The sequence below is a fragment of the Gouania willdenowi genome, chromosome 17 (genome assembly GCF_900634775.1).
Source record: "Gouania willdenowi chromosome 17, fGouWil2.1, whole genome shotgun sequence".
Taxonomy (NCBI): domain Eukaryota; kingdom Metazoa; phylum Chordata; class Actinopteri; order Blenniiformes; family Gobiesocidae; genus Gouania; species Gouania willdenowi.
In genome coordinates this window covers 14,189,212-14,215,433 of record NC_041060.1, presented here as the reverse complement: position 1 = coordinate 14,215,433, position 26,222 = coordinate 14,189,212, and the positions used below count along the sequence as shown (strand labels likewise).

The 26,222-nt window shown below is 39.3% G+C and overlaps 1 protein-coding gene across 3 annotated transcripts; it reads right to left on the bottom strand.

The window, feature by feature from the left end:
• Positions 1-108: 108 nt before the first annotated feature.
• On the bottom strand, positions 109-25,672 carry LOC114479683 (SH3-containing GRB2-like protein 3-interacting protein 1). 3 transcript variants are annotated; one of them, XM_028473497.1, is made up of 24 exons: positions 25,271-25,672; positions 19,098-19,161; positions 17,077-17,122; positions 16,004-16,060; positions 15,692-15,749; positions 14,283-14,458; positions 14,151-14,162; positions 12,459-12,470; positions 11,902-11,926; positions 11,664-11,727; positions 11,168-11,238; positions 11,002-11,076; positions 10,140-10,208; positions 9,297-10,058; positions 8,144-8,265; positions 7,909-8,053; positions 7,719-7,775; positions 6,301-6,412; positions 6,060-6,215; positions 5,747-5,879; positions 2,995-3,197; positions 2,566-2,630; positions 2,284-2,448; positions 109-818 (listed from the first exon to the last, which is right to left on the bottom strand). In XM_028473497.1, exons 1-24 carry the CDS (start codon positions 25,278-25,280, stop codon positions 796-798), a joined length of 2,682 nt encoding a protein of 893 aa, XP_028329298.1. In that variant the 5' UTR covers positions 25,281-25,672; the 3' UTR covers positions 109-795. The 3 variants fall into 3 exon arrangements, with proteins under 3 accessions (XP_028329298.1, XP_028329299.1, XP_028329300.1); XM_028473498.1 differs by lacking the exon at positions 7,719-7,775; XM_028473499.1 differs by lacking the exon at positions 16,004-16,060.
• Positions 25,673-26,222: the final 550 nt, after the last annotated feature.

Genomic DNA, 26,222 nt, shown 5'->3' with positions numbered 1-26,222 from the left:
ATTATTGTCACTTTTTTCACCATATTTCATGGTTAATTTTGCCAATTAAACCACATTCACAATTTGTCATGCCCATTATTTGCCTGTTTAAACTAATTGTTCCTACTATTTTTTTGCCACTCATAAGCCAATATTGACACTTTGAACCCTTTTTCTGTCTTGTTATGGCCACTCTAATTTGCAACTTTTAAGTTTGTGTTCAACCACCTTCAGGTACAGTGGGGGTCCCTGGCCTCTTGGACCTATAATTTGGGGGTCGCGGGATGAAAAGGTTGAGAACCACTCCAAGAAACATGGCAGAAATTAAAACCAGTGTTGAGGTGATAGTGAAAAGCTAAACCAGCAGATGTCTAAATGACCCTTATCTACATTCTCCCTTCATCCTCCTTCATCCAATTAATTTATTTCTATTTTATATCATTTACACTATACACAGTACCTTGTACAGTGTTTGTGTAGTGACAGCCATTAAGACAGAAGAAAATGCTTAAAAAAAAAAGGCTGGAACGGAGAGAAATCCATTTTCAGTTTTTAAAAAGACCAAAAACATGTTGGTTCAAAGGGCACAAACAAATGGATTTACATGTACTTGCATAAACCCAGCAGTAGTCCTTCTACTGATTATGGTGGTATACAAAGACACAATCACTGCCGTTTTTTTCCTGTAGATCTCGACTCTTTTTTTTTTTCTGACAGCAACAACACAAATCGTAAAAAGCACTAAACATGGGGATGGATCCACATTTTTCACAGTCAAAAGCCGTTGATCCTTGTTTGTGTTCACCGACAGGTCCATTAGTTATCTGCCAAATATTTCCCTGTGATGAGAAATGAAAAAACACATCAGAGAGGGACGTACTACGTCATTGCTTAGAGTAGGCATGTCACTCATTTTAGTTCAGGGGCCAAATACGGATGACTTTTATCTGAAGTGGGCCACAGATTTTAGACGGGCAGAAAAAAAAGGGAAATTTGTGGCCTATTTTGTACTTCTACATGTGTAAATAATAAATACAAAGCACAGACAATATCCACACAACAAATGACAAAATCTTCACTTCAAAATTAATTCCTTGATTTTATAACATTTTTTTTTGTGAAATGTAAATTATTTTTTTGTGATTGCTTGTGTGAAAAAATGAGAGTTCTTATTGCCACAATTTGTGATTAAAAACGCTGAAACCATTCAATACAGGCAAGGGAAAATTGCGTGCCCCTGCAAATATTGCAGAGTTTAACTTAATATGTGAATTTAGAGGGACTGAGATATTTACATTTGAATGATTTGGTATGATTTACACAATAATTCATGTTTTCATGATGTATCCTGTTCTTAGGATGACTTTGTATCATCTGTACAAGAACAACAGATGATTAGCCATTGGCTAACTGGTAAATTTACTGGAAAGTGAATGAATGTACATTGTACCTGTGAAATATTCTAATATAATAAATAAAAAATAAAATAAAACAAATTACATTTAAGCAGTCCAAGTTATCTTGAAACAGTTGTCCCTAAACTTGTGTGATCTTGTGTTTGATGTATTTAATAAAGCTGTTACTGATTTCTGAAAATTAAGTTCAGACAATTGAGTTTGTAATTATAATTGCCATGAAAATTCTATAAAAATTGTCAAATATAATTTAACGCAAAATTGGGGAACCATGTTTCAGTTCTATGTACAGTTCTACACATATGTAGTTAACAATTATTAAAATATGTTTCATATCAAACTATATTTTCATTGATTAGGAAGCCTAACAAAGTAAGCCATAGATAGTTAAGAAATTTGATTATAGATATTCCATTTTAGTGTATTTTACAGCTGATTTAGGACCTGTTATCATCAGAGATGCTAACAGAAAGCTAACACAAGAGGAAATTGACTTTTATTCGGTTATTTATTTCAGGCTCAGTAATTGTTCTTAATTGTAATGGAAATTTGGTAATTGAGAATGCAATTTTGAGGATAAAAAAATATTATGATTTAATTGTAATTGGAAAAAATGCTGGTCACTGTAATCATAACTGAATTGTAATTGAACATGGGTAATTGAAAACGTAATATCCACTGAAAAATGTAATTGACCCCATCTCTGGTAGTCATGGTCACAACGTTCTGTTGTTAGAAATGTAAAAACACAAAGTTTTTCCTATTTTAGGGGGGAAATATTTTGAGGCAAAGTAAACCGAGTTTAGTATTTTCAACAGGTTTATTTTAGTTTGAAAGAAATGTGTGTTAAAAATAAATAAATCAAGTTATTTCTTACAGTCTACCTTACCTGCAGCAAATCTCTTTTTGACCAGTGATAGCCGGTATCCAGTCCCAACCAGCTGGATGTCACACTGTGACAGGGTGCTTCCCTCGCTGGTGAACTGGACGATTAACTGGGAGGGTTTACAGGGACCTTCCATCATCTGGAACCGGCCCAGTAGAGCCCCAACTCCTGCACAGCAGACAGTGCAGGCAGACATGAATATTTGTAACTGGGTCGCCAAAGTAAAAAAAAATAAATTAAATAATTTTTAAAAACAAATGAGGATTAAAGATTATTGTGACTTACCTCCGTTATCAGACCTGTGAGACAGACTGGGAATTTTCCACTCTATTGTTTGCTGTTCTTGATTCCTAAAGAGAAAACAACTCAACGTGAGAGAAGACAGTTACATAGACACCCTTATGTAACATTATAAATGTCCAGTGGTGGACTGGCCATCTGGCATATCGGGCATCATCCCAGTGGGCCGTTGACACAAAGTGGGCCAGTCCGGTCCGCTATGTTTTTTTGGGGGGGTTTGAGGAGCAAGTGGCGGCAGATATGGTAAAAGGTGGCCCAAAAATGTTGAAAAGTGGCAAAAATGTGGCAAGAAAAGAGTGGAAAAAAAATAAATGGGCCAAAACCAGTAAAGAGTGGCCAAAAAATGGGCAAATAAAGAGGAACCAAGTGTAATGTAATGGCAAAGGGTAGCTTGTAATCATCTATATTCCTCACCAGCTGGCAGGTGGAATCATAGCCTGGAGTTTAGCTGTGGCTCCTTCTACAGGAACAAGAAAGTGAAGGTTGTGTAGTGGGGTGGGGGCGCCCATGGCCTCCATGTTGTATTTGTAGTCTATTCTGAGGTCAGCGTTGGTGGCTTCTCCTCGCCAGCTCACCGCCAGGTTGAGAGGTGTGGACTGGATTCCCTCTGCCGACACCTGAGCAGAAGATGCCCAAGAGATGGTATTAACTAATGTATTGTAACAGTTTTTAACTTGTATACTTCATTAGCTTTAGCTACCTCAAAAACAGACTGAATTATTTGTTGTGGTTTGCAAACTAATCTTAAGTTGAATGGAAAGAAAGTAAACAAATGGCCAAATTTCACTGGCACAAAGTTGCCGTATAAAGAATAAAGTATGTCATGCTATGTCAAATAGACAGAATGAGTCAGGATTAAAAGAAATCACCGGAAATGTAAAAAGAAAATATTTGATGAGGAAAAGAAATATGGCACGTTTTAACATTTAATGCCTTTAACGTGCCTGTGCAGAATTAAGATTACAGATATCTCTATTGTCATTCAGCCTTAATGAAACTCTGTCACTTTTCCCATTCATGTGAAATAGGTATACGTCATTTCCTTTGTGTAGACGTTTATAAAACATGATCTCAAATATCTAAAATAAACAATACATACATACTAACCCAGGATTGGGGTCAAGTACATTTTTTCAATTACAATTATGTTTTCAATTACCCATGTTCAATTACTTTTTTCTTTTTTTTCTTTTTTCTAAAGTGCAATCTTTCAAAGACAGCAATGCATGTTTTGTTATTGAAATTTAATAAATTAATTTATTTTATTGCATAATTGTGACCGTCACCAGCCCTCCCTAAGGAAGGGTAAGAAACGCTTTATTATAGGGAGGATATAAAAAGAGAGGGCAGTGTTACACCTAGGTGAGGGGGAAGGGAACAGGGAAGAGGGAGTCAGGGTAGGAAATGGAAAGGGTGGTGAAGAGTTAACTGCTTTATAGTGAGAGTGAGATGTGATGTTATAGTTGTGCATATTGTGCTTTTTGTTTTGTGTAATCAGTTCAGCCAGTCTGGTGACAAGTGTGGAGCTAAAGTATAATGTTGGTGGCCGTGAACAGAGGGAAGGAGTGAATGGTTATACCTAAAACTGGTATTTGGGATCAACGTGTCTAAAGTTAACCCCAGTACGAGTTTATCCCACAGCCCAAAACATGCCAGTGCATCCATGACCAATGTTTGTTAAAGAACGGCTTCTGTGAACCCAAGCGCTGCCCCGGGCCAAAAATGCAGTAATGCCAACAGAGAGAGTGGGGCCAAGGAGGCCCAGGCCACCCCCCCACAACCGAGCAGCCCTCCTGACGCCCCCGAGATCCCAGCCACTGCCCCCCACATACACACTCGAGAAAGCTCCAAGGAGCCAAGGACCCAGCGTACCCTGCCACCGACCCCAAACCCCCCTGTCAACAGCCACACCCCCACCCATGCCACAGCACCAAACCTCCCAAGGAGAGGGCCCAGAGGGCCACCCACCCGAGATCCCAGTGGAGGAGCAAAGGCCCACGACCAGCAGACGGCCAGAGCCGCGCCAAACGGGCAGCCTGCGGGCACATGCCAGAGGGCCCAGAGCCAGTAGGGATTGAACCCCAGGCCAGAAGGAACCGGAACATAAGCAGCACCGGCAGCAGCCCACCAGAGAACGACGGCCACATCCCCAGCCGCCCGGTACACCAAGCGGATGCTGCAAGTCGCCCCACTGGCCCCCAGGCACTGCGGCCGAGTCCCCCAGAGCGCCCCAGATCACCCCTCATCGATGCCGCCAGCGCAATGAGCCTTAGTTATTGTCAAAGTCAGGACCTCACCCAAGAGTCCCAGCTAGACCGTCATACCAGTATGCTGCACGCACAGCCACGAGGTGGCAGAGCCGCAGGGCACTGCCCAAGCAGGAGCCGCCCCATGCTGCACCCGCAGACATGCAAGGCCAACACGGACACCAACAGGCCAAGCCTTCTGGACCCCAAGGGCATCCCCCCGGGACTGGGAACCCCCAGGGCAAGCCTCTGGGCGAAGCCCCCCGAGGAGAGCCCCCCCACCCCAGCCCACAAACCAGCCACCATCCAGCAGGACCGCACAGCCCCAGACGGCAAAAGGACAGCAGCCCAGGCCTCGCCACCCACTGGACAGCGCAAGCCACCGGCCATGTCCCCCACTGGTGCGCGACTGACCGACTCACGGCCGCCGCCGCAAGAAGGAGGCTGACCAATGGCACACACCTGGTATGGTATAGCAGTCCCCAGCCAAAGACGCCAGGACTTACCTATCGGCCCGCAGATAGCAGGACAGACCCACTAGGCGATCGTAGAGTCCAATGCACCATTGTGCTTGGGCCCTAATTATAATTATGCCATAATTGTAATTAATTATCAATTATGCAAGTACAATTGTAATTGACCCCAACCGTGCAGTATATCTTTATTAGATAGGAGTAGAATATATGAAGTAGAACTTTCATGTCTGTGACTGTCTTTCTGCCTAGTCAAAATGTCATTTGAGATATATTTAACCATCAACATTATAGAGAAAAATTACCTAGTTTCTTTCTAGGAAGAACGGTGCTAGTTGGGACATCTGCAATATTCATTTTGATGGAGCATAATTAAACAGAAAGATATCTCTAACATCCAGGACAGCTGTTACATGTTCAAACGTCTTGCCATAAGTTACTTGATACCTGATATTTGATCATGTCAACATTGTAATATGTCGCCTGTGGTTTCTGCTCCGCCACTTTCTTCAGGTGACTCATCAGGTTTGGCATGTTCACCCAAAACTCCTTAGAGTCTGCACCATCTGTTAAAGACTCACTGAGAGGAGAGAGACGTGTTTCATTTAGCTTCTCAAATCACTGGCAAACAACATGAGCATGGTGTTTATGACTTTGGCATCCTGAGAGAAGTGTAAATAAAAAGACAGAACTAATTTGATACACTGTGTATTTCTTTGTCCCTTTATCTTCATAACCGTACTTGTAAACCTTTTCTTACCAGCACAGCAGCTGTGGATTGGGGAGGACCTGCTCCAGGCGCTTGTAGTTGCTGATGCTGAATGTGAGAATGGGTTGCGTTGGCTGACTGGCAAAATGTCGAGTTATGCCTGCGGGAAATGACAGCACCATCTCCCCGGTGATCTTTACGACACATCTACAAAGGACAAAAAAGGTAAAACTTTATATCCGCCAAAAAAGACATTTTCTAACCATTCTCTCACTGGTGATTTTAGGCTTACTTGCTTGGGTCAGCGCCTTTAAAGTAAGCATTGATTGTTTCAGTGAAGGCAGCTGCCACTGGAAGTGTATCTTGAGGTCCCATTGTTAGTGGACTGGGTCCTCTGGAGCAACCTGAAGCAAGCATATTTACAAATGAAGCAATAGAAATAAGGAAAATTTGTTTCAATTTTATTAATTACTCTAAATTTCTAAATTCTAAATCTACTGCAGCAAAAATTTAAATATTTGTTTGCCCTTAGTCCTAAAAAAAAAACGCCATCAGGTTTAAATTTATCTTGGAGTGTTGTAAATGCAGTGGTCTCTATTAATTAATTAATTTATGACCTAAAAAACAATACCATACAATTCACTTCTGTGATCTACATTGTTTTAAAAAGTTAAATATAAACTTTATCTGGTAACATTTTACCTGAAGTTTTATTCATAAGGCTGACATTATGCTGTCATTATCTGTCATTAGCATGAATAAGGTGTCATGAAGGCTATCATTAAGTGGCGTTCGCTGAATTATGACACATTTTGCTAAATTTTGACACCTTTAGAGCTATGTTGGCATTTCTTGTTTTAGGTGGAGGGATCTAGTGGTGTTAAGTAGTGTTACGGTAACTTAGGGTTAGGGTTACGTACAACACTTAATGACAGCTTTCATGACACCTTATTCATGCTAATGGCAGGTATCATGTCAGCCTTTATGTATAAATCTATAAGTAAAGTGTAACCCTTTATCCTCTAAATCGGGGGTTCTCAAACTGGGTGGTCGCTCCCTCGGGGGGAGGGTGGGGGGGGGGTGGGGGGGCATGACATCATGTCAGGGGTGCGCGAGGTGGGGTGGCTAGAATGACCTTGAGCATGGAAATTAGAAAATGTGTTTTTCATTGCACTTTATTAATAAAGAGCTATATTACTCTTCTAGAATATGTTTGCAAATTTTATGAGATTAGAATAATAGTCCTTTTTTTTTTTAGGTCACTTTTTTTACCCATAAAAAAAGTTTTATACATAAGGCTGACATTACGATGTCATTATCTGTCATTAGCATGAATAAGGTATGATGAAGGTATCATAAGTTGCTAAATATGACACCTTTGGAGCTATGTTGGCATTTTTTGGGTAAGATGGAGATATCTAGTAGAGTTAGGTTGGGTGAGCAGTAGGGGTTAGGGTTATGTAGGATAATGACAGGTGTCATGTCATAATAATGACAATGTAATGTCAGCCTCATGTATAAAGTGTTACCAACATGTCGTTTTTTAATTAGTTACCACATTTTTCCAGGTTTGCATGAAATAAAAGTTTCCTCCTTGAACTAAAGCAGTTTAACACATCGGGTAGGAAGTGAGTGAGAGGAACACAGATTTTAGATGGACTTTAATACTGTGGTGGAGGCTCTACAGCGAAATGTATATGCTCAACTCACCTTCAAAAGCTAAATGAAACCTCCCGTGGTCAAACCAAACCAAAGGCTGAGAGGCCTCTGAGGGAGCAGAGACATGAGGAGGAGACAATAATGGAGAGGGATAGTGAGGCATAGATGATCGACAGACGACATGTGGACTGAGAGGTGAGAGTAAAGAAAACAGGAGGGTTGCCATCCTGTGGAGCAGTACCTGAGGTGGACATGTCCTTTCCTAAGGTGGGAGTAGACGCTGCGCTGTGAGAGGTGACAGAAGAGATGGAGGAGGAGCTCTCTGCTCTGGCCAGTGGGGCAAAGGGCGGAGGGCTTCCTGAAACTGGTGGACTGAACGGCCGTGTCTGGAGACAAAAGACAATGTATGACAGACATCAAGAGAAACACAAATGCCATCTTTAGGTGAAAAGAAAAATAATACATTTATTCTATACCAGGTCTGTGATTGGTTTTCCAGGGGGAAGCTTTGGTCGAGAGGATGGACGAGGAGGCGGGGGAGGCGGGACCGGGCTGCTTCGAGACTGAGGAGTGGTTGCTCGCGCTGGAGACGAGGGGCCTGCAACACAAAAATTAAGTCTTAAACAATATTCCTGTTAGGAAACATTTGCTTGGATTGGGATGTTTGCTGACTAAAGCTCAGCGCAAGACGGGGTACCGTCACAAGGATTTAAAATACAAAGTGTCTATTTGTATGGTTGCCGTACGGACAACCCCTGGTGCTATTGGTACAGTTACCAAAGTACACGTCTTAGGGTTAGGGTTACGATTGGGTTTAGGGTTAGTTTTAGAGTTAGGGTTAGGGTTAGGTTTTAACCCAATATCGCAACAATTTTTAGGGTTAGAGTTAGAGATAGGGTTAGGTTTAGGGTAAGGTTTAGTCTCAGTCACGTGACCTAAACTGGCCAATGACTGACCTATCACGGGACCCAAACTGGCCAAATAGGAATAAAGAATGTCGGTATATTGATATGGCAACTGTACGGATAGCCACTGCCCTTTTGAATATACCCCAAGCAGACACAGAGTTTGAAGGGGGTGACGGGGAGCATGGCCCCCCAGTAGTCAAAAGTTTTCATTACAGATTTCCCAAATTTTTTTGCTTTGCGGTGTAACTGTTGTGCCTAACGCCGCTTCTGCTGGGACGTCCGCCATTGCACATTTACTACCGATAGCATGTGAACCCACCTGACTTCAGTCGAGCAGCCAATAGAAATGGCCGAAACAGCTTATGGAGCATACGTGTTTGTAGAAAGATCTCTGATTGGCTGAAGACCAGCGTCACGCTCCTATATTTCTAAAGCTAAGTTACAGGGCCAGGAGAAGGAAAAGAGGTTCACTGTCCCCTTAGAACACTTTGGAATACAATATACTCAAAGATAATTATGGCTTTTTGAACAAACTGTACCAAAAAAAATCTTACATACTGCAGCTTTAAGATGAACTGCTCCGTCTTTGGCCCATGAACTAAAATGAGTTTGACGCCCCCGATGTACGGTACAAATAATAAATCTATTTACCTTGCAGATATTGAAAAAAATGATGTATGACAAAGGGGTCTCTGAAGGCAGTTACAAAATAAGTACTTACTACTTCCTGAGTACGGCCCCGGGGAAGACATGATTGACCTGTAGGTCGTTGGAGGAAGAGGAGGTGGCGTCCCCCTAAAGCTTGGAGTCAACTCTCTTGGAGAGCCAACCATGTCCTGGACATCCTCCCTTAGGCACACACCCTCTGGTGTTCTCTTGCCACTCACAGCACCTAAGACCAATGGGGAAGTGACTCCCACCCGGGGAGACCGCCGCTCCGCTGGAAGAGGAGGTGCAGGGCTGATGGGGACAGGCGAGGAGGAATATTCAGCAAACTGCAGCATTTCTTCATCGATTGCCTCTTCATCGAGGCATAAGGGAGGTGAATGGCAGGGGGAGAAGTCAGGGGGCAAAGGAGGGGCCGGTTCATCTGGAGGTGGAGGTCCGAAGACAATGGAGGGGGGTGGGTCTGGTGGTGTGAATGGAGGTGGCGACCCAGGGGAAAATGATGGCGGCGAAGGAGGGGGTTCCATTGGTGGTGGTCCAGGTGAGAGACATGGGGTGGAAGGGGTGGATGAAGGTGTATCTGGGGGAGGAGAGTCTGGAGGTGGAGGCGGAGCAGGTTCATCAGGTGGTGGTGGCCTTTCATCTACAAAAGTGACCCATCTGGGAGAAACAACTTCCTCTCCTGGGTGAGGGCTGCCCACAGGGCCAAACACGTCATCCAGGTCGGGGCCCGGGGAGCTTCGGTGAGAGGCTGGTGAAAGGATGCTTAGGTAGATGGGGGCAGACCGACGAGTTGCTCTTCCGTTTGGTAGATCAGCTGTGAAAAAGTAGTTGGAAGTTGGAAGATCATTGCGGTCATCACAAATGGTCTACCTCATGGTTTCCAACAAAAACATACCAGCAAAGTCTGACGGGTTGCCATAGTTATTTCTTGATGGAAAGTTTTTTGGAGGAAGTGGAGGAGGAGCTGCAAAAGAATTAAAACTCAGGTTAGCATCAACACAGATATGGTTGGTACCTTCAACACATCAATAACTAGCATTAGATTAGCATTTGCATTAGCCTAACATTAGCAATAGCATTATCCTAGCAATAACAATAGCATTAGCCTGGCATTAACAATAGCATTAGCATTACTCTAGCATTAGCACTGTCAGTGCCCAATACTTTCATGGGCTGGATCCTTTCAGATCCTTTCAATGCTACTTCACTTCCTTCACTCGCTATCCTTACGACAGAGCTGCTGGGATGTGATATTTGAATGTAAACCAACCATATGATGTTTGTTAAATATATAAATAGCTCACATTTAAATATGTGACTGTTTTGTGGTGTTTTTAATTGTTAATTAAAAAGAAAAATTGATAAAAACACAATACACAACATTGACAATCAAAAAACAAACAGAAAATAAGATAAAAAAACAAAATAAATAGGAATTCTTTTTAAATAGCAGGGTTTCAACCTTTTAAATAGTACACAAACTGCCTACTGTAAAATAAGTCGACCGGATAGAGATGTATATCGCGCATGATCAGGCCCGGGTGTAGATGCGTTGAGCGCATGCATTGAAAAGATCTGAAAGGATCTGGCCCATGAAAGGATTGGGTACTGACAAGCACTAACCTGGCATTAGCATTAACCGAGCATTAGCTGAACATTAGCAATAAGGTTGAAATGGGTTGAAAAAGTTTAAATAGGTGGAAAAACTTTCAAAACGGTATATAGACAGATGTAGGCAAAGAAGGTGACGCACTCACCTCCTGTTGGAAAACTTCTGCTCAGCTGAGATTCCGAGTGAGGCCTAGAATCCCCCCTCATATCAGCTGGAACCACTGTCAGCAAACAGAAAAACAAAAACACTCATTGATGCTTCTTGACTATGAAAATACTTTTTATATATGCGTATGTGTATAGAGAACCCACCATCATATCGAGCTAATTTGCTCGCAGACGGCAGACCGAAGAAGGCGGGATTGTTCTGTAACTGCTTGTCACTGTAGGAGACAATGCCATATGAAACATTTTAAACTAAGTCCTTAAATAATCATCAGAGTTTACAGAGAGATAACCAGAGCCCCTAAAAAGCAGACATAGACAACTGATTCTGAGACCGCAGATGCTGAAATTATACCATGCCAATGTGTAGGTGGTCAACATCAACCAATAACATTGGCATCGCTGCGTATTTATGTGTACGTGTAAAATTCAGACGTTTGTGTGCATGTAACACATTTTTCTGCAAACACGACTAAGGTTTTATGTCTCCTCGCGTAGAACTTTTTTGCGAGCATGTGTCCCTTCAGGGGATTCATGAAGGCTTAAACTGAAACACATTTTTGTTTCTAAAGATCAATGCTGCGAATAAAACACATGAACATAGAGGGAAATGGTAATGTTTAATGTAACTTTCCAAACAAACCTTGGTGTGTCAGGAACAGGACTTGGTGTCGGAGTAGATCGTCTTGGTCTAACAATCTCTTCACCTATGACAAATTGACCACATATAACTGGTGCCTTTGTAGAAGATAACTGAGCTAAACTGAAGAGCATGAGAAATTGTCAGTGGTGAAACATTACCATGTTAGCATTGCTGTTACAAAGCATATTTACATGATTAGATCATTTTATGCATTGCATTTCCAAATATGGATACTTACATGACAAATTTCGCTTTATCTGTCCCTGCGAAAAAAAAAAAAAATGTGAACAATAATGTGAGAATACAATAAATGACCACAAAATTGTTGCCTTTAATTAATTGAAATTTAGCTGAGCCAGCTTCAAAAAGGTTGTTATTTGTCTTATACAGTATGCTAACAGGCTATGATGCTAGCAAGGTTGACTATAGCTACTATGTTCACTACACGTCAAACTGTCAGTGTTTTGCAGGTGAACCTTTAATGTTTTACAACAAAAAAAGTAAAATATTGTTGCGTTGTTGATGATTCAGTGACCTTTAAACTCTTTAACTTTATGTATTCTCACTACTTGATGGGACATACATTAACATACCATATATACCAAGGTTCCAAAGGAAACACCCCTGCATTGTAGATAGATGTGTGGCCTTATTTCGTACAAGGACTTCTCGAACTAAATTATAGCGAACTTGATATGATTTGTAGTTGTGTTCCTTAATTATCAGACCTAGTCGGTTAGAATTAGCCACAGAAGCACTAAAGCATTTAGAGTTAGTTAACGGATAAAAACTCACCGGACTGCGTCTCTGAGACCAGCAAAAGGGAAGAGAGAACAGACCTGGGTCAGAGAGCGAGTGACATATCAGTCAAGTGAACGACAACTAAAACTGCAACGCATCTCTTTACTGTCACAGCAAATCTTTATTAATGCACCCAACACAACAACGCAGAGGAGAAGGGTTTCCTTCTATCAACACGCACATGCTTATGGGTATGGGGCGCCCATTGTCAAGTTGAGCATGCAAAAATAAACAGCAACTTTTCACAACATTGAGCAACAAACTCCAATCAAAAACCATATGTCAAATTTTTTGGTTAATTTTGACCAGGTTTACAGCAACATTTGTGAAATTTCTTACATTTACTTTTCTCGTAAAAATGTCATCTAAATGTTACATCTAAATGTGAAATAAATCTCAATCTAAATAATAAATCTAAATCTAGTGTTAAATGATAAATCTAATGTTAAATTTAAATCTAAATCTAAATGTCACAGGTGAAACTAAATATTTAGCTAAAATGCTATCCGTGGTCTAACATTTAACATTTAGATTTAACAAATAAATTTAACATTCAGCATTTAGGATTTACATTTAGATTTAAAAGTATCCTTTACATTTATCATAAAGATTTACCATTTAACATTTGCAATTAGATTTAAGATTTAGATTAATCATTTAGACTTAGATTTAATATTTAAGACTTAGACTTAGATTTAAAATTTACATATTGTGACGAGAAAAGGGAATATTACAAATTGAAATAATCTTGCAGTAAATCTGGTCAAAAGTAACGTTAAAAAAAATCACAAACGTTTTTTACATGTGGTTTGTTGCTAAATGTTGCAAAAAGTTGCTGTGACTTATTCCCAACATAACCTTCATTGTATTTATCGAAACAAGCTGTAATAAAAGATTTAATTAAAATCTTAACATAATGCCAGGAATTAGGGAAGTCCCGATGCAGGTGTTTTGAAATAATTAGGTTTTTTTGGATCTACCTCGGTTATTTTTCTGAAATCATTTTTTTAATTTTTTTTATTCAATTATTAAATATGCTTATGTTCATAGTTAAAATGTATTGGTTAATCGTAAATGAAGGTTGCTGAGTATTGTTCTGTGTTTGATGAATATCACTTGATCAAGCCTTTTCTATCATTCCACACTACAAAATAAACTTAAAAAGTATGTGTGATCTGTGCATATATCGTATCGGGTCATAACGGTATTGGTCAGGATTAAATTAGTTTAACTTTGGCCATTTTCCATATGTTTAAATGGACTTTGAATTTGATGTGTGTATCCAATTTTTGAGTCTCCAGTTGGCCAAAGAAATGAAACTCTAGCCTAGAAGATTCCACGACAAATCCTCTTTAAAAAGGCCAGATCCTATTGGATTTCCAGCCGTACATACAATATGTTACACTGATGCTTTGCCAGACACGTAAAGTGAAGATGTAGCAAAACACAACATAAAATGAGGAAACAAAACTCGATAAGTATAAGTAAGGAAACTTAACATGCTCACGGTTTAAGAAGAAAACTTACACCTCATGCTTAAATAATGCATTGATATGCTAGAGGACACAAATGGACGATCACAGGAAAGTAGACTTCACTCTACATTTAGTCTTGGTATTATTTAGGATATATGCCATGCAATCTGTCACATAGTGATGCAGATGTGTAAATGCATGACGAGCTTACCGGACTTCTTCTCTGCAAAGGCCAGAGGGGTGAGTAGGAAGGAAAGAGAAAGAGCAAAACATTGTTTTTTTAACAATCAGAATGATTATAAGCAGTTGGAAATGTGCTCATTCATCATCAGCAGCTTCTCACTAGAGAGGGAGATATTGCTAGACCGCCCACAGAAGCCTTTAGCTCGTCCATAGAAGGCGGCACACACTTGGCGCTGTCGGACACAAGAGGCTTGATTTTGATTTTAAACTTTTTCCTGCTTTCTTCGTCCTCTTCTGAATCGCTGGAGGTGAAAAAGTGTTTTTCTTTGGAAGCTGGTGGAAAAAGTGTCAAGGACAAAGTGACAAAAATACTATCAGATGAAAAAATAGTTTTTTTAACCAAATGTAGAATCTATTCTTTTAATCAAGGTTATTTTTGTTTTCTTTTTTGTTATATTCTATTCTGTACATGGATGCAATGAATTTCCATTTGTGTTTATTACAGTGTTTTACCTTTCTACATACATGCTACTTATGTCTGTGTATAAATTAATATTATATTGATATAAATGATTACCAGTCTTGGTGCTTCTGACAAGCCCGATGGTTAGCGTATAAATGCGGGGTTTGCGGCTTTTGCTTTCTGCAAATCTTTCCCACATTTTCAGTACACATGAACCTTTTCCACCACTTTTTCCTCCTAATGTCACATATGTTGACCCATTATTGTCACTTCTAACCTCTTTTCACCATATTCACTATTTGTCATGCCCATTATTTGCCCCATTTCTGCCACTTTTAAGCCAATATGTACGCTTAATTTGAACCACTTTTTCTGGCAGTTTTTGGCCATTCTAATTTGCAACTTTTAACCAATTTTTGTGGTTTTTAAAATCTTATTTTACTACCTTTTCCACCATTTTTGGTCACTTTTAACCCATTTTATTTCTGATTAAAACAAAGACTTCCATCTTTAAGCATCTGACTATATACTATATATGACTATATACTAATAATAAACTTCCTGGATAACAGTGGATATTATTCAGAACAACAAATAAATGTAGTTATCACAGATTCATAGAACAATGGACCATCATTTTCCTGACTTTATGGATGGACCCCTAAAAAGCTCTCCCCTTTATTCCCCCTTATAGATGGCCCTGTTTATGTCTGTGTTGAACTACTTTCAGGTACAGTGGGGGTCCCCGGTCTCTGGCACCTTTATTTTGGGGGTCGCGGCCTGAAAAGGTTGAGAACCACTGCTCTATGTGACCTACAGTTCAGTGTCAACTCGATCCAGCTTCAAGTCTATGAATGAATTAAACATAAAGCAACTGACACCTGCACCAGTGATTAATTAAAAGTGTTGTATACCGAAGTGAACGAATGTAATGTGACACTGTCCGTCCGACCCACTGCCACCTCTTGCTATCTCACTCGGAGTGACTATTGATTTGGCCTGATTAATGCTGACATGTACTCAGTCACTCAGCTAAACAAGTCAATAGTTTTTTAGGTGAATTGTCCCAACACTGCTGATTGGTTTCTTCTCCCTAAAAAGGATATCATCGCTACCGTCACCAGGCCGGAGGCTGAAGCCCTCCTCATCGACGTCAGGAGAAGCCTGCAAAAAAAAAAAGGAGACGGAAATGTCATTTTTGAGCTTCTTTAACAGAGACAGCTGCTGATGAGCTCTATAGTCCTGTGCATATTAATGTTCCCCGATGTTCAGGCTCCTGCTGAGTCATCAAATATAGGACGCTCTCACTTTATTCTCACCATTTACTCAATAATGTTGAAACCCATGGGCAAGGCACTGATAGTGACAAATCTTTGTCACTATCAGTACAATGTAAAACTGAGGCAATGAATACTCACATATCTGTCCCAGTCAATTTCCCCATAAAAGCCATTGGGCGCCCCATTTGCTTTTTTCTATGATTGAAAATAAAAAGAGAAGAAAAAAAGGACTTGTTATAATGAATAACTAGTAAAAAATAGAAAAGGCAATTTTTTTCCTAATTTATATTATATTATTATATACTAACTAAAACAACTACTCCTTTTTAAATGAATAACAGTAATTAAAAGCGATTTGTTTCTAATGTATTGTAGAACTTTTCCAAATTCCCAGCCACTTTGAAGCTAAAACACATAATTACAGTTAAGATTTTCATAAAGATGCTTTGTTTTGAATTGTATGACTTGTGGACAACAGAATGGTCTAACAAAAAAAATGGCTATTCAACGACAAATAAAACATGGTTTTTATTAATTGAGTCAACTACATTTTACACAAAAATACAAGAAAGTTGTTTTTTTTTAAGCGTTTTGGAACCGAATTTTGAGTCTAAACAAAGATGACAATATAGTTATAATTTAGACAAATGTATAAAATCCTTATCATGTCCATTATAATTAACACTGATAAAAGGCTTTTATCTTTCCTAAAAAGTTTAACTGACACCATTTATAACACCTGACATGTTCATGATTTCAGAAAATACCTATGATTGCAATTTTTTAAAAGAAACTAACTATTAGATTTCCTGAAGCGGACATTTTACTGTATTCTTTGTTCTGTCTCAGATTAAAAGAGTTCACATCATCACATTGTACTACATGAGATGTTATTAAAAAGGTTAGGATTTCCTTTAGTTTGGTAACTAAGGAGTAAAAAAAAAGACGGACCAAAAAATAAATATTGACTAGATATGAACATACTGGCTCTCAGGAGGATCATATTGTATTGTTTTGTAAACTCCAATGGATGGCGATAGTAATCAATTGCAAATATTGCTTTAATGTGTTTACATTTTTTCTCACTTAAGTTAAACAATAACTAAACAGTAGGTTGTGACTCTTATTCTAGTTGCTTCATATATTCATTCATTGGTGTACATTCTGTTGTAGAAAGGAACATTTGAACACTTTCAAACAAATGTACCTACATTTCCTTTCTTTCCACTTCCACTTCCTTCTTTGTCAGGTGAGCTCCTAAGGTCACAAGAAAACAGAAGCACAATAAGCACCAGTTTGTTCGCACAATCTTTCTAAACATCTTTTTAAAAAGATTGACATTAACACCCAAATCAGCACTGTTATGTGGACATCAGTATAGTTAATATCCTTTACCATGTAAATGAGTGGCATTTATCTGGTCTGAAATGGTCAGTTGGCAATTTCTATCTAAAGTAACCAATGATGAGAAAGCTGTGCAGCTTCATGAACTGCTACTGATGCACGTAGAGACCAAAGGGTGACCAGCATTAGGGCCATGGCTCAGTAAGAGACATTGCAATAAGTGCAGCGTGGGGTGTCGGTGAGAGCACGTGGGGTCTTTGTGCATCTTTCTGAATTGGTGCAACTCGGCTGCGTAGCCAAGGACCAATTCGGTGGTGCCTTTAAAGCTGCAGTTTGCAGAAGCGTGAGGCCCTCCCCTCCTGAAAAACTGACCGATCTTCTTGGTAAAGCTTGATGTGCATGTGCACAACTGTGGAATTCCTTATGAGTATTTTCTATATGGAGACTAGTAACAAATTTAGGGACTTTATTTTGTGTTATTGAAGAGTTTTCTGATGTTTTAGAGACATGAAAGCACATATCGTTCACTGCTGTGAGGACAGTAAGAGGCTCAGAGCCGCACCACACACACACGCTGCAGCGACCTCTGCTGATCAGAGCAGACACACTCCACACTGCAAATGAAATGTGTCTCTTCTCTGTCTCCACCTTAGATAATATTTCTCTTAGTTTTACAAGCTATTTATTCCATCTGTTATCACTATCTCTCTCTGACTCGGGACAGACTGCGCGCGTTCCGCTTTCAGTCCATGCGCAGTCTGCCCTGAGTCAGAGAGAGATAGTGATAACAGTGGAACCTCCGCGAAGTCCGCCGTTCCTCCTGAAAATGTTTGTGCCTTTATTCTGTTGTTTCTCCACCTCGGTCTTCCTTTTTCCTCCTTGCTTTGCCGTGTAACCGCTGTGACAAAAGTTGCGTTAGACACTTCTGCTTGAATATAGAGCAATGGGACTGTCCCTACTCTCAGATCGGGAATGTGCATTAACTTTTGACGAGCAGCTCAAGCAGCCAATAGTAATGCTTAAAACAGCTCATGGGATCGCCCTATTGGTAGAAAGATTGGCTGAGATTTAAAAATACAGGAGCATGAAGCTCAAGAAATAATCCCCTCACATTCACATTTGCGGCCAGGGTGTACTTTTAGCGCTCACACACAGCCCGCTGTAGCTGTGGTGTGTAAACTTATGGAAATCCTTTAAGTGACTGACAAAACAGGCGCTTGTAATCGAAACGCAGCACAAAGCTGTGCTTTAGGTCATCAAAATAGGTTCCTTAAAGTGTAATGGTCTGACTCACTGGCTGTGTTTGAAATCGCATACTAACATACTACTAAGTCTGACGTCAAAATGAGTAGTGCATTCACATTAGATACTAGGAAAAGATTAAGTACTTGAGAGATACCCAGATGTATACCATATCGGGACATTTGTATGCATGGTCGGCACACTACTCTAGCTAAAAATCAAACATCCTCTTTTCAAAACAAAAGCATCTCTTCTTGTCTTCCATTAGTTTAACGCTTTTGTAAATTGGGCTCTTGTTTTGAAGTTAACCGAAAATCCCAGAAAATGTATACACATTTTTCATGGATCAAATGACCACGTGTTGATATTCTACTAGGTTACTATCTTGCTTAAAATGTTTTCAGAACTTTCAAAGGTGGGGAATTAACGGCGACATTTATCCTCAGTGTGCTTCAGGTTTTTGTCGTGGGTTTGAAATTCATCTTGGGAAACTTGGTAGTATACTTCAGTGGGAACGGTCATCATCAGTCAACATCCTAACCATACTTATAGTATATAGTAGACAGTATATACTCATTGAGTTTGTAGTGTGTAGTACGGAGTATGCCATTTAATGTGTTTGTCACCTGGTTTGTGTTGTACTCACGTTGTGTCCGCGTCCCTCTCTTTCTTTCGTAAGCCCAGGGCTTTCCTGGTACGATTTTTCAGTCCTAAGTAGAGGGGAGGTAAAAGAAGAGCAACATTATAACACATTTTGTTTTAGTGCCTCATTATTATGCTTGTATCTTAAAACATGTACCCTGTCCTTTACATAGAGCATCGACCTGATGAGGTAAAGATAATGTAATCCTGCAGTGTGTCCCATTTATAGTTCAATAAAACATGCCAATCCAGAATGATCAATGAGTCCACTTTATCTGTATGTTTTATAACACATTGACTGGTCTACTATGGCCTTCAATCAGACAGATGGAGTACCAAGACCCCTACAGCTCAGACAGAGCAGCAACAAGAGCAGGATTACTGAGAAAATACAATGTTGACACATTTTAATCCATAAGAAAATCCACAGATTTACAATATTTGACCCTTTTTAAAGATAAGGTATGAAAATAAGACGAGTGAAGGCAACACAACACAAAATTATTATTTAAAAAAAAAATAATGTGATTAAACCAGAAAGGTTAATATTGACAGCCTTTTGCAATAAATATTACATTCCAAGAGGAATACCAGTAGCATACAACACAATCTCATGGGGAAACGTGACACTGTCACGACCATAAGTTTCACTTTCCGTATGTACCACCACAACTTCTGCATTTTTTTTTTTTTTTTGTGCTGTATATGACACGACTTTCAAACTCAATGTGTTTTAATTGGAAGTTCTTTCGTGCAATTGCTTCATTTAGAGTTTGGGTGTTTGAAAGAATCCTGGTGGAGGCTGGGACCGGAAGAAACCTGATGTATTAATAATTTAAAAAAAGTTTTCTTCTTAAATAGTTTACTTTATAAAACCCACAAGGATTACTTTTGAAAAAAAAAAAATGTAAAAAAAAATATGAACATTAAGAATTTAAGAAGAATAAAAATGTGGCTCATAAAAAGGCCAATGCCACTACAGATAAAGAGGAGGAAGTGAGGATAGATAGAATGAAGGGTTGGGGGTTCGAATCCCACTCTAGCCAAGTCATTGCCGATGTGTCCTTGGGTAAGGTATCTTACCCACATTGCTTAGTATGAATGTAGTGTGTGAATGAGTGATGGTGGTGGTCGGAGGGACCGATGGCGCGCTATAGCAGCCTTGCCTCTGTCAGTCTGCCCCAGGGCAGCTGTGGCCACAATAATAGCTTAACACCAACATGTATGGAGTGAAAAAATAATGCACATCAATGTAAAGCGCTTTAAGTGTCTATGAAAAAGGGCTATATGAAATCCAATGCATTATTATTATTATTATTTATAGACACACCCTACGAAAGCCTGCAAACAACACCCCAATGCAGGCTCTTATCTGGAACCCACAGGGGAAAAGTGAAGAGGCCGCCCAAGGCATAGTTGGAGGAGGGATCTAGAAAGCGAGTTTCAGGGTTTGGGATTTAGCTGGTCTGAACTTGGAAGGAGAGCCCAGAATCGGATAAGTTTGAGGAAACCCGTCGATGGCCTGTGCCAATGTGGTATGGGAGAGTAATGAAATAAAACCCAAAAGTAGGTGGCAATATACACCTATTCAAGATGGTTGCAAGTCTTAACTCGTTTCAGGACACCCCGCGGAAGAATGGGGCGGGAGGGAGGGGGAAACGGAAAGCTCTGAAGAAGTTGTTTTATACCGGGTCATAAACCTCCCCTTTTATGTTTTGACCAAATCCCAGCACTGATATGTCATTTAGACCACAGGGAACTATTTTAAAAGGTGAAAACATGGTATAATATGTCCCCTTTAAGTACATTTTGACATCACAGTATAATCACAGTCTACACACACACACACACATATATATATATATATATTTATATACACACACAAATACTTGCAACACACTAACCAATACATTTCAACTTTAATCTAAAATCTCAAAATATTTCAACTTTATTCTTGAAATTTCAACTTTAATCTCGACATTTCGACTTCATTCTCAAAATTTCAACTCTATTCTTGATTTGCCCGTCTTTCGTGCAGGACAGGGTACACTTTGAACAGATTAGTAGTCCGTCACGGATCACAATTGCTTTGCGATATCAGATATCAATAATCGTGTAATAAACACTCAGAGAACAAAGATGAGTGCTTGTTGGTGCCAGATGGGTGAGTCTGAGTATCTGATCAACTGTGAATCTTTGAAATTGTCATGTACACTCACCTCTAACCATCGCTTTACAATAAATGTTCCAAAGAAAATATACTGTGAGCGGTTGATTATCTGAGCCAAAATGACTTGTAATGCCAGAAATCAAAGGAGAATTTAAGGTCAAATGATGCTGAAGTTGACTTCAACTTTGAAAAAAGCTTGAGACTGGAACTCTGACTGTGTGCAGCATTAAAAATAGAATGAGGGCCATATGTGGCCCTCACGCAGAGTTGCAGTATCAAGCTTCTTTTACAAGTTGAAGTCAACTTTTAGGTCATTTGAGTTACTTTGACTAAAGTAAAATGACTAAAAAAAAACCCAAAATGACAAGAATACTTAAAAAAAAAAAAAAACTACAAAATTTTGGAAAAAAAACATAAACACACAAAATGACTCCGCAAACAAACAAAACGATGAGAGAAAAATACAAAAAAGACCACACAAAATGACAAGTTAACAGAAAAATACACAAAAATGACTAGAAAAAGACACAAAACAACTACAAAAAGTCAAGGAATCACACAAAACCCTTGCTCTTTCCTGTATTAATGCTCAAATTTGGTCATCATTAATCTCAATGCTGAAATGATTGTTGATAATGTGGCCCTCAGGTCCTCAGATCAGATTCAATCAATTTTGTTTGTCTTAAAAGTTTCCCACCTCTGCTATACAGATTGTAACCTGGATTTTCTCAGATCGGTCTCCATCCACTGCCCTTCTCTTTCCCTGTTCCACAGCAATGTAGAACTGACTGCACTAACACAACCAGTGCTCGTAAAGTTCATCACCTTTCTAAAGTTTGAATAAGTTGGTAGTGGTCACAAAGTAGCAAATACCGAAAGAAAAAAAAAAAAAAGAAAAAAACTATATAAATCTGCTAAGTAAACTGCATTAAAACCACAACAATATCAGATTTGTAATACTTTTTAGCTCCTATAAGTTCCCAAAGTAAAGTACGCAAATTGTCATAGGGGATATGTACAACATTACAAACTAGAATATAAATCGACCACTCGTCAGAAGCCTCCATGCATTCCTACAAATTACACATTGGCCTCTGTAAAACTACCCTGTTTTCTTGTGAGCTTACAGATTATTATTCTTTTTTAAATTATTATTATACAGTATATATTATTCTTCAACAGGATAGGTAAAATTCAGAGCCAAATTTCACTGTCGGGCTACACTGTATGTACAGTACGGATGTCCTGATACAACTTTTTCACTTCCGATACGATGCCGATATTGCAGCCTTGGGTATTGGCCGATACCAATATCGATACGATATCAGCACGAATCGTACATACTTTTATGACTTATTTTGTATTGTGGAATGTTAGAAAAGGCTTGATCAAGTGATGTCACTCAAACAGAGAACAATAGAGAAAAACTGACCCATTTATTATTAACCAATGGGTTACATACATTTTAACCTTCAACATAATATCTACAGTATTCTACAATTTCTATAAATATAATATATATTAGATGCAGTCCAATAAAATCCGATATTCGTTTTCTGGCTGATATCGGACCAATATCCGGTATAAATACTATATCAGGACTGGCAGCAGTCTATACTGTATAATTAGTCGTGCTTGTGTAGCTGACAAAGCCCATAATGAGTAAGGGACAGCTGTGTTTAGTGTTGATTTCCTCAAGCTTGTGATCTGAGTACAATATCTTGAAAGGCTGACTGAAGGCTTTAGCTAAGAATAACCGGCTTCCATTAGCACTTGGCGTTAATGGATGATATGGGCAAAGTATCTTCCATGCATGGTTATATTGATGATTTATCGACTTTAATCGTGGTGAATAATGTATGTTATCACTATCAGCAGGAAACTATGATACAGCATCCTTTACTTCGCTCCACGTGGGACCAAATAAATAACTCTTCTTAAAACGCCAAACATATCATATTTGATGCATGAGTTTTGGAACTCTCTACATGATCCGTGCGATGGTTTTGTTCCCCTGAAAAACCCAATGTATATGATTATGTCCATGCAATACAAGGATAATCCACCATAGGGCAGTAATTAGTTCAGCAAAGGCCTTTCCAGCATCTCTACAATACAGTATTATCGTTTATGAGGAAAAATGCACAGGTGGTTTTTGAGGAAGAACTTTTCCTATTTTTTAAAGATTAAGACAAGAAAAATATGCACTTTTTTACTGAAACCTCAATAGGAAGAATTACTGGGTTGATACATAATCTCTGTTTGAGTAAAACCGTGTTGAAAATGGTGCATCAGATTTGATCCAGCAGGTATATGTAACATGCATGTAACTCTAAATTAGGCATTTGTCATTTTATTGCACTTTATGCTTTTTACATATCATCAAGCAACAAAAGGTCTTTTACATTTTTCTAGTAAACTAAATAAATGTTTAAATTGAAACAGACAGAGATGTAAGCACTGTGCAGGCCACTTTTGTACTTTGTGTACTGTGAGAAATTGCCGACCACCATGCAAAATAAAAAAAAGTTTGTGATCCACAAAATGAGGAAAATTAAGTGAAATGTTATATGTTAACTTCACTGCGCCAGTGGTGGATATCTCATTGTTGCATAGAAATAGCACTAAAAATGTCGGTTATTTATGTTTTTGTTGGTTAAAGAAACAAACAAACAAAAAAAAAACTATATTTGAGCATTGAGACACAGAACTCATAAATGGAAATTGATATTTGAATTATTTGAAAAAAAAAATAATTGGTTTTTCATAGGGACCAATAATATGGGATGCCGAATGTGAAAACTTGGCTACTGTTTCATAGCCGACATATTTTGAACATTTAGTTCACTTTCCTCACGTTTAGTATATTTTTCTTTCATTTGAGACACATTTGTGTAAAACAGCATTATATCATCTATCTATCGATCTATCTATAAAGCAAGAAAGGTCTTCATGTGTGTGTGTGCGTGTTTGTGGAGTATGTGTCCGTTCAACCTGAAACTTTATGAACAGCTTGCACATAGCCCGAGTGTGTGCATGCGTCATTTTGGACTTATTTGGTGATTTCAAAACGTTTATTTTCATGTTTGTTTGACCGTTTGTTGTTTAAGCCAGACGATACAGAGTATGTACACCTCTTTGTACATCCAACCTTCAAACATATACTCATTTGGCCATAATTGGCAACTCTACTTAAGCCCCCACTATATGAATACACACTTCTGACAGGCACTGTACTAGTTGTTAAAAAATGTGTCAACATGAAAAATAAATCTAAATGTAGATTTGCGTTAAGCATTTAGATTTAACATTTACATTTAGATTTAGATTTCATGTGCACATATTTTTAACAATGATATAGAACATACTGTTTTACATGAATTTCTGTCTCAAATGAAAGAAAAATGAGCTAATTGTTCAAAATATGTCAGCTATGAAAAAGTCACCAAGTTTTTTACATTCAGCACCTAAACAATAAAGGCTCCAGTTTCAAAACATTGGATTTTTCTGTCAATTATTTAATGTTTCAGGCTTTACAGGGCTAATTGTGTTTGATGAATCAATGATGATAGAAGAAGCATCACTTCAGAGGTAAAGAATGAGTGCTTTTCCATCCCTCCTTCAATGCAAATGAATGTAACACAAGCTGAAAGCTAAAGCTGTCATCAGAGCATGAGCACACAGAGATAAGCTAGGTCACATGTGGGGGGGAAAGCCACGCATGCACTACAGTGCGTCATATGGTCAGCTTTTATACAACACCACCTTTCAGGTCATCATCACAGCTGTCAATGACTCTGCCCTCTCACACACACACACACACACACACACACACACACACAGTCACACTGGTCATGGATGCTGCTCAGGTGATCTGGACGTCTCACTGGATCCACCAGTTTCAATACAAAGTGCAGGAGGATCAGGATGAAGAGGAGGAGGACATGTAGAAGACCAGGGATGATTGAATGAATGAATGAATATGAAGGACTCCATGGAAGCTTTACCTTGCATCATGGCTGCAGATTTTCATCCTACGTGGCACCTCTGTTGCACCAGGTGATCACAGATAGGAGGAAAAAAGAGATCCAGCAGGTTTACTGGATGCCTGGCCAGGGCATGGCCAATTCTGCACAGCTCCCCCCCACCAAAAGCACGGTGTTTATTTCCTCTACCCTTTGAGGGCCCGACTCCCAAACGCCCGCACAGTGAGGCGGGGTGCAAGGGAAGGGTGGGGGCAGCAGGGATGATGGAGGAACGTGGCAGCAGATGAGATGTAAGCAGCAGTAAATCCTGGAGAGCAGCAGAGCAGAGAGGCTTCCTCAGTGCGCAGTGCTAGGCCTCAGACGCCTCAGCATCACCCAACACACGCCATCTCCGAGAGGGGGGACGCTGAGGAAAGGAAGAGGAGAGTGGAAGAAAAAAAACAGAGAGATAGAGGGAAGAGAGAGCCTGACAGAAACTGGGAGTGAGAGAGAGAGAGATAGAGAGAGGAGGGAGGAAGTGGGAGGCTTGCTGATGTCACATCTGCACTAAACCAATCTCTGCCTTTGTGGTCACATGGCTGCTGTCCCCTCAGCACCCAGCAGCAGCTCTGAGCTTTACATAGACACAATACAGTCAGCTGCATGCATGCACTATACTAGTGATGGGCGGCACCGATTGTAAAGTTGCGCATGCTAAAATAAACGGCAACGTTTTGCAACATTTAGTAACAAACCACATTTTAACAATGTATGTGAATTTTTCTGTTACTTTTGACCAGATTTACAGCAATATTTGTCAATGTCAATGTTAAATCTAAATATTAAATATTGAATCTAAATCTGAATGTTAAATATTAAATCTTAATGTTAATTTTAAAGTTAAATTTTTGTAAAAAAAATAATGTCAACGTTAAATCTAAATATTTTTATTTTGGTACCTCTGCTGAATTTGCATATATAGCTAAATATTTAG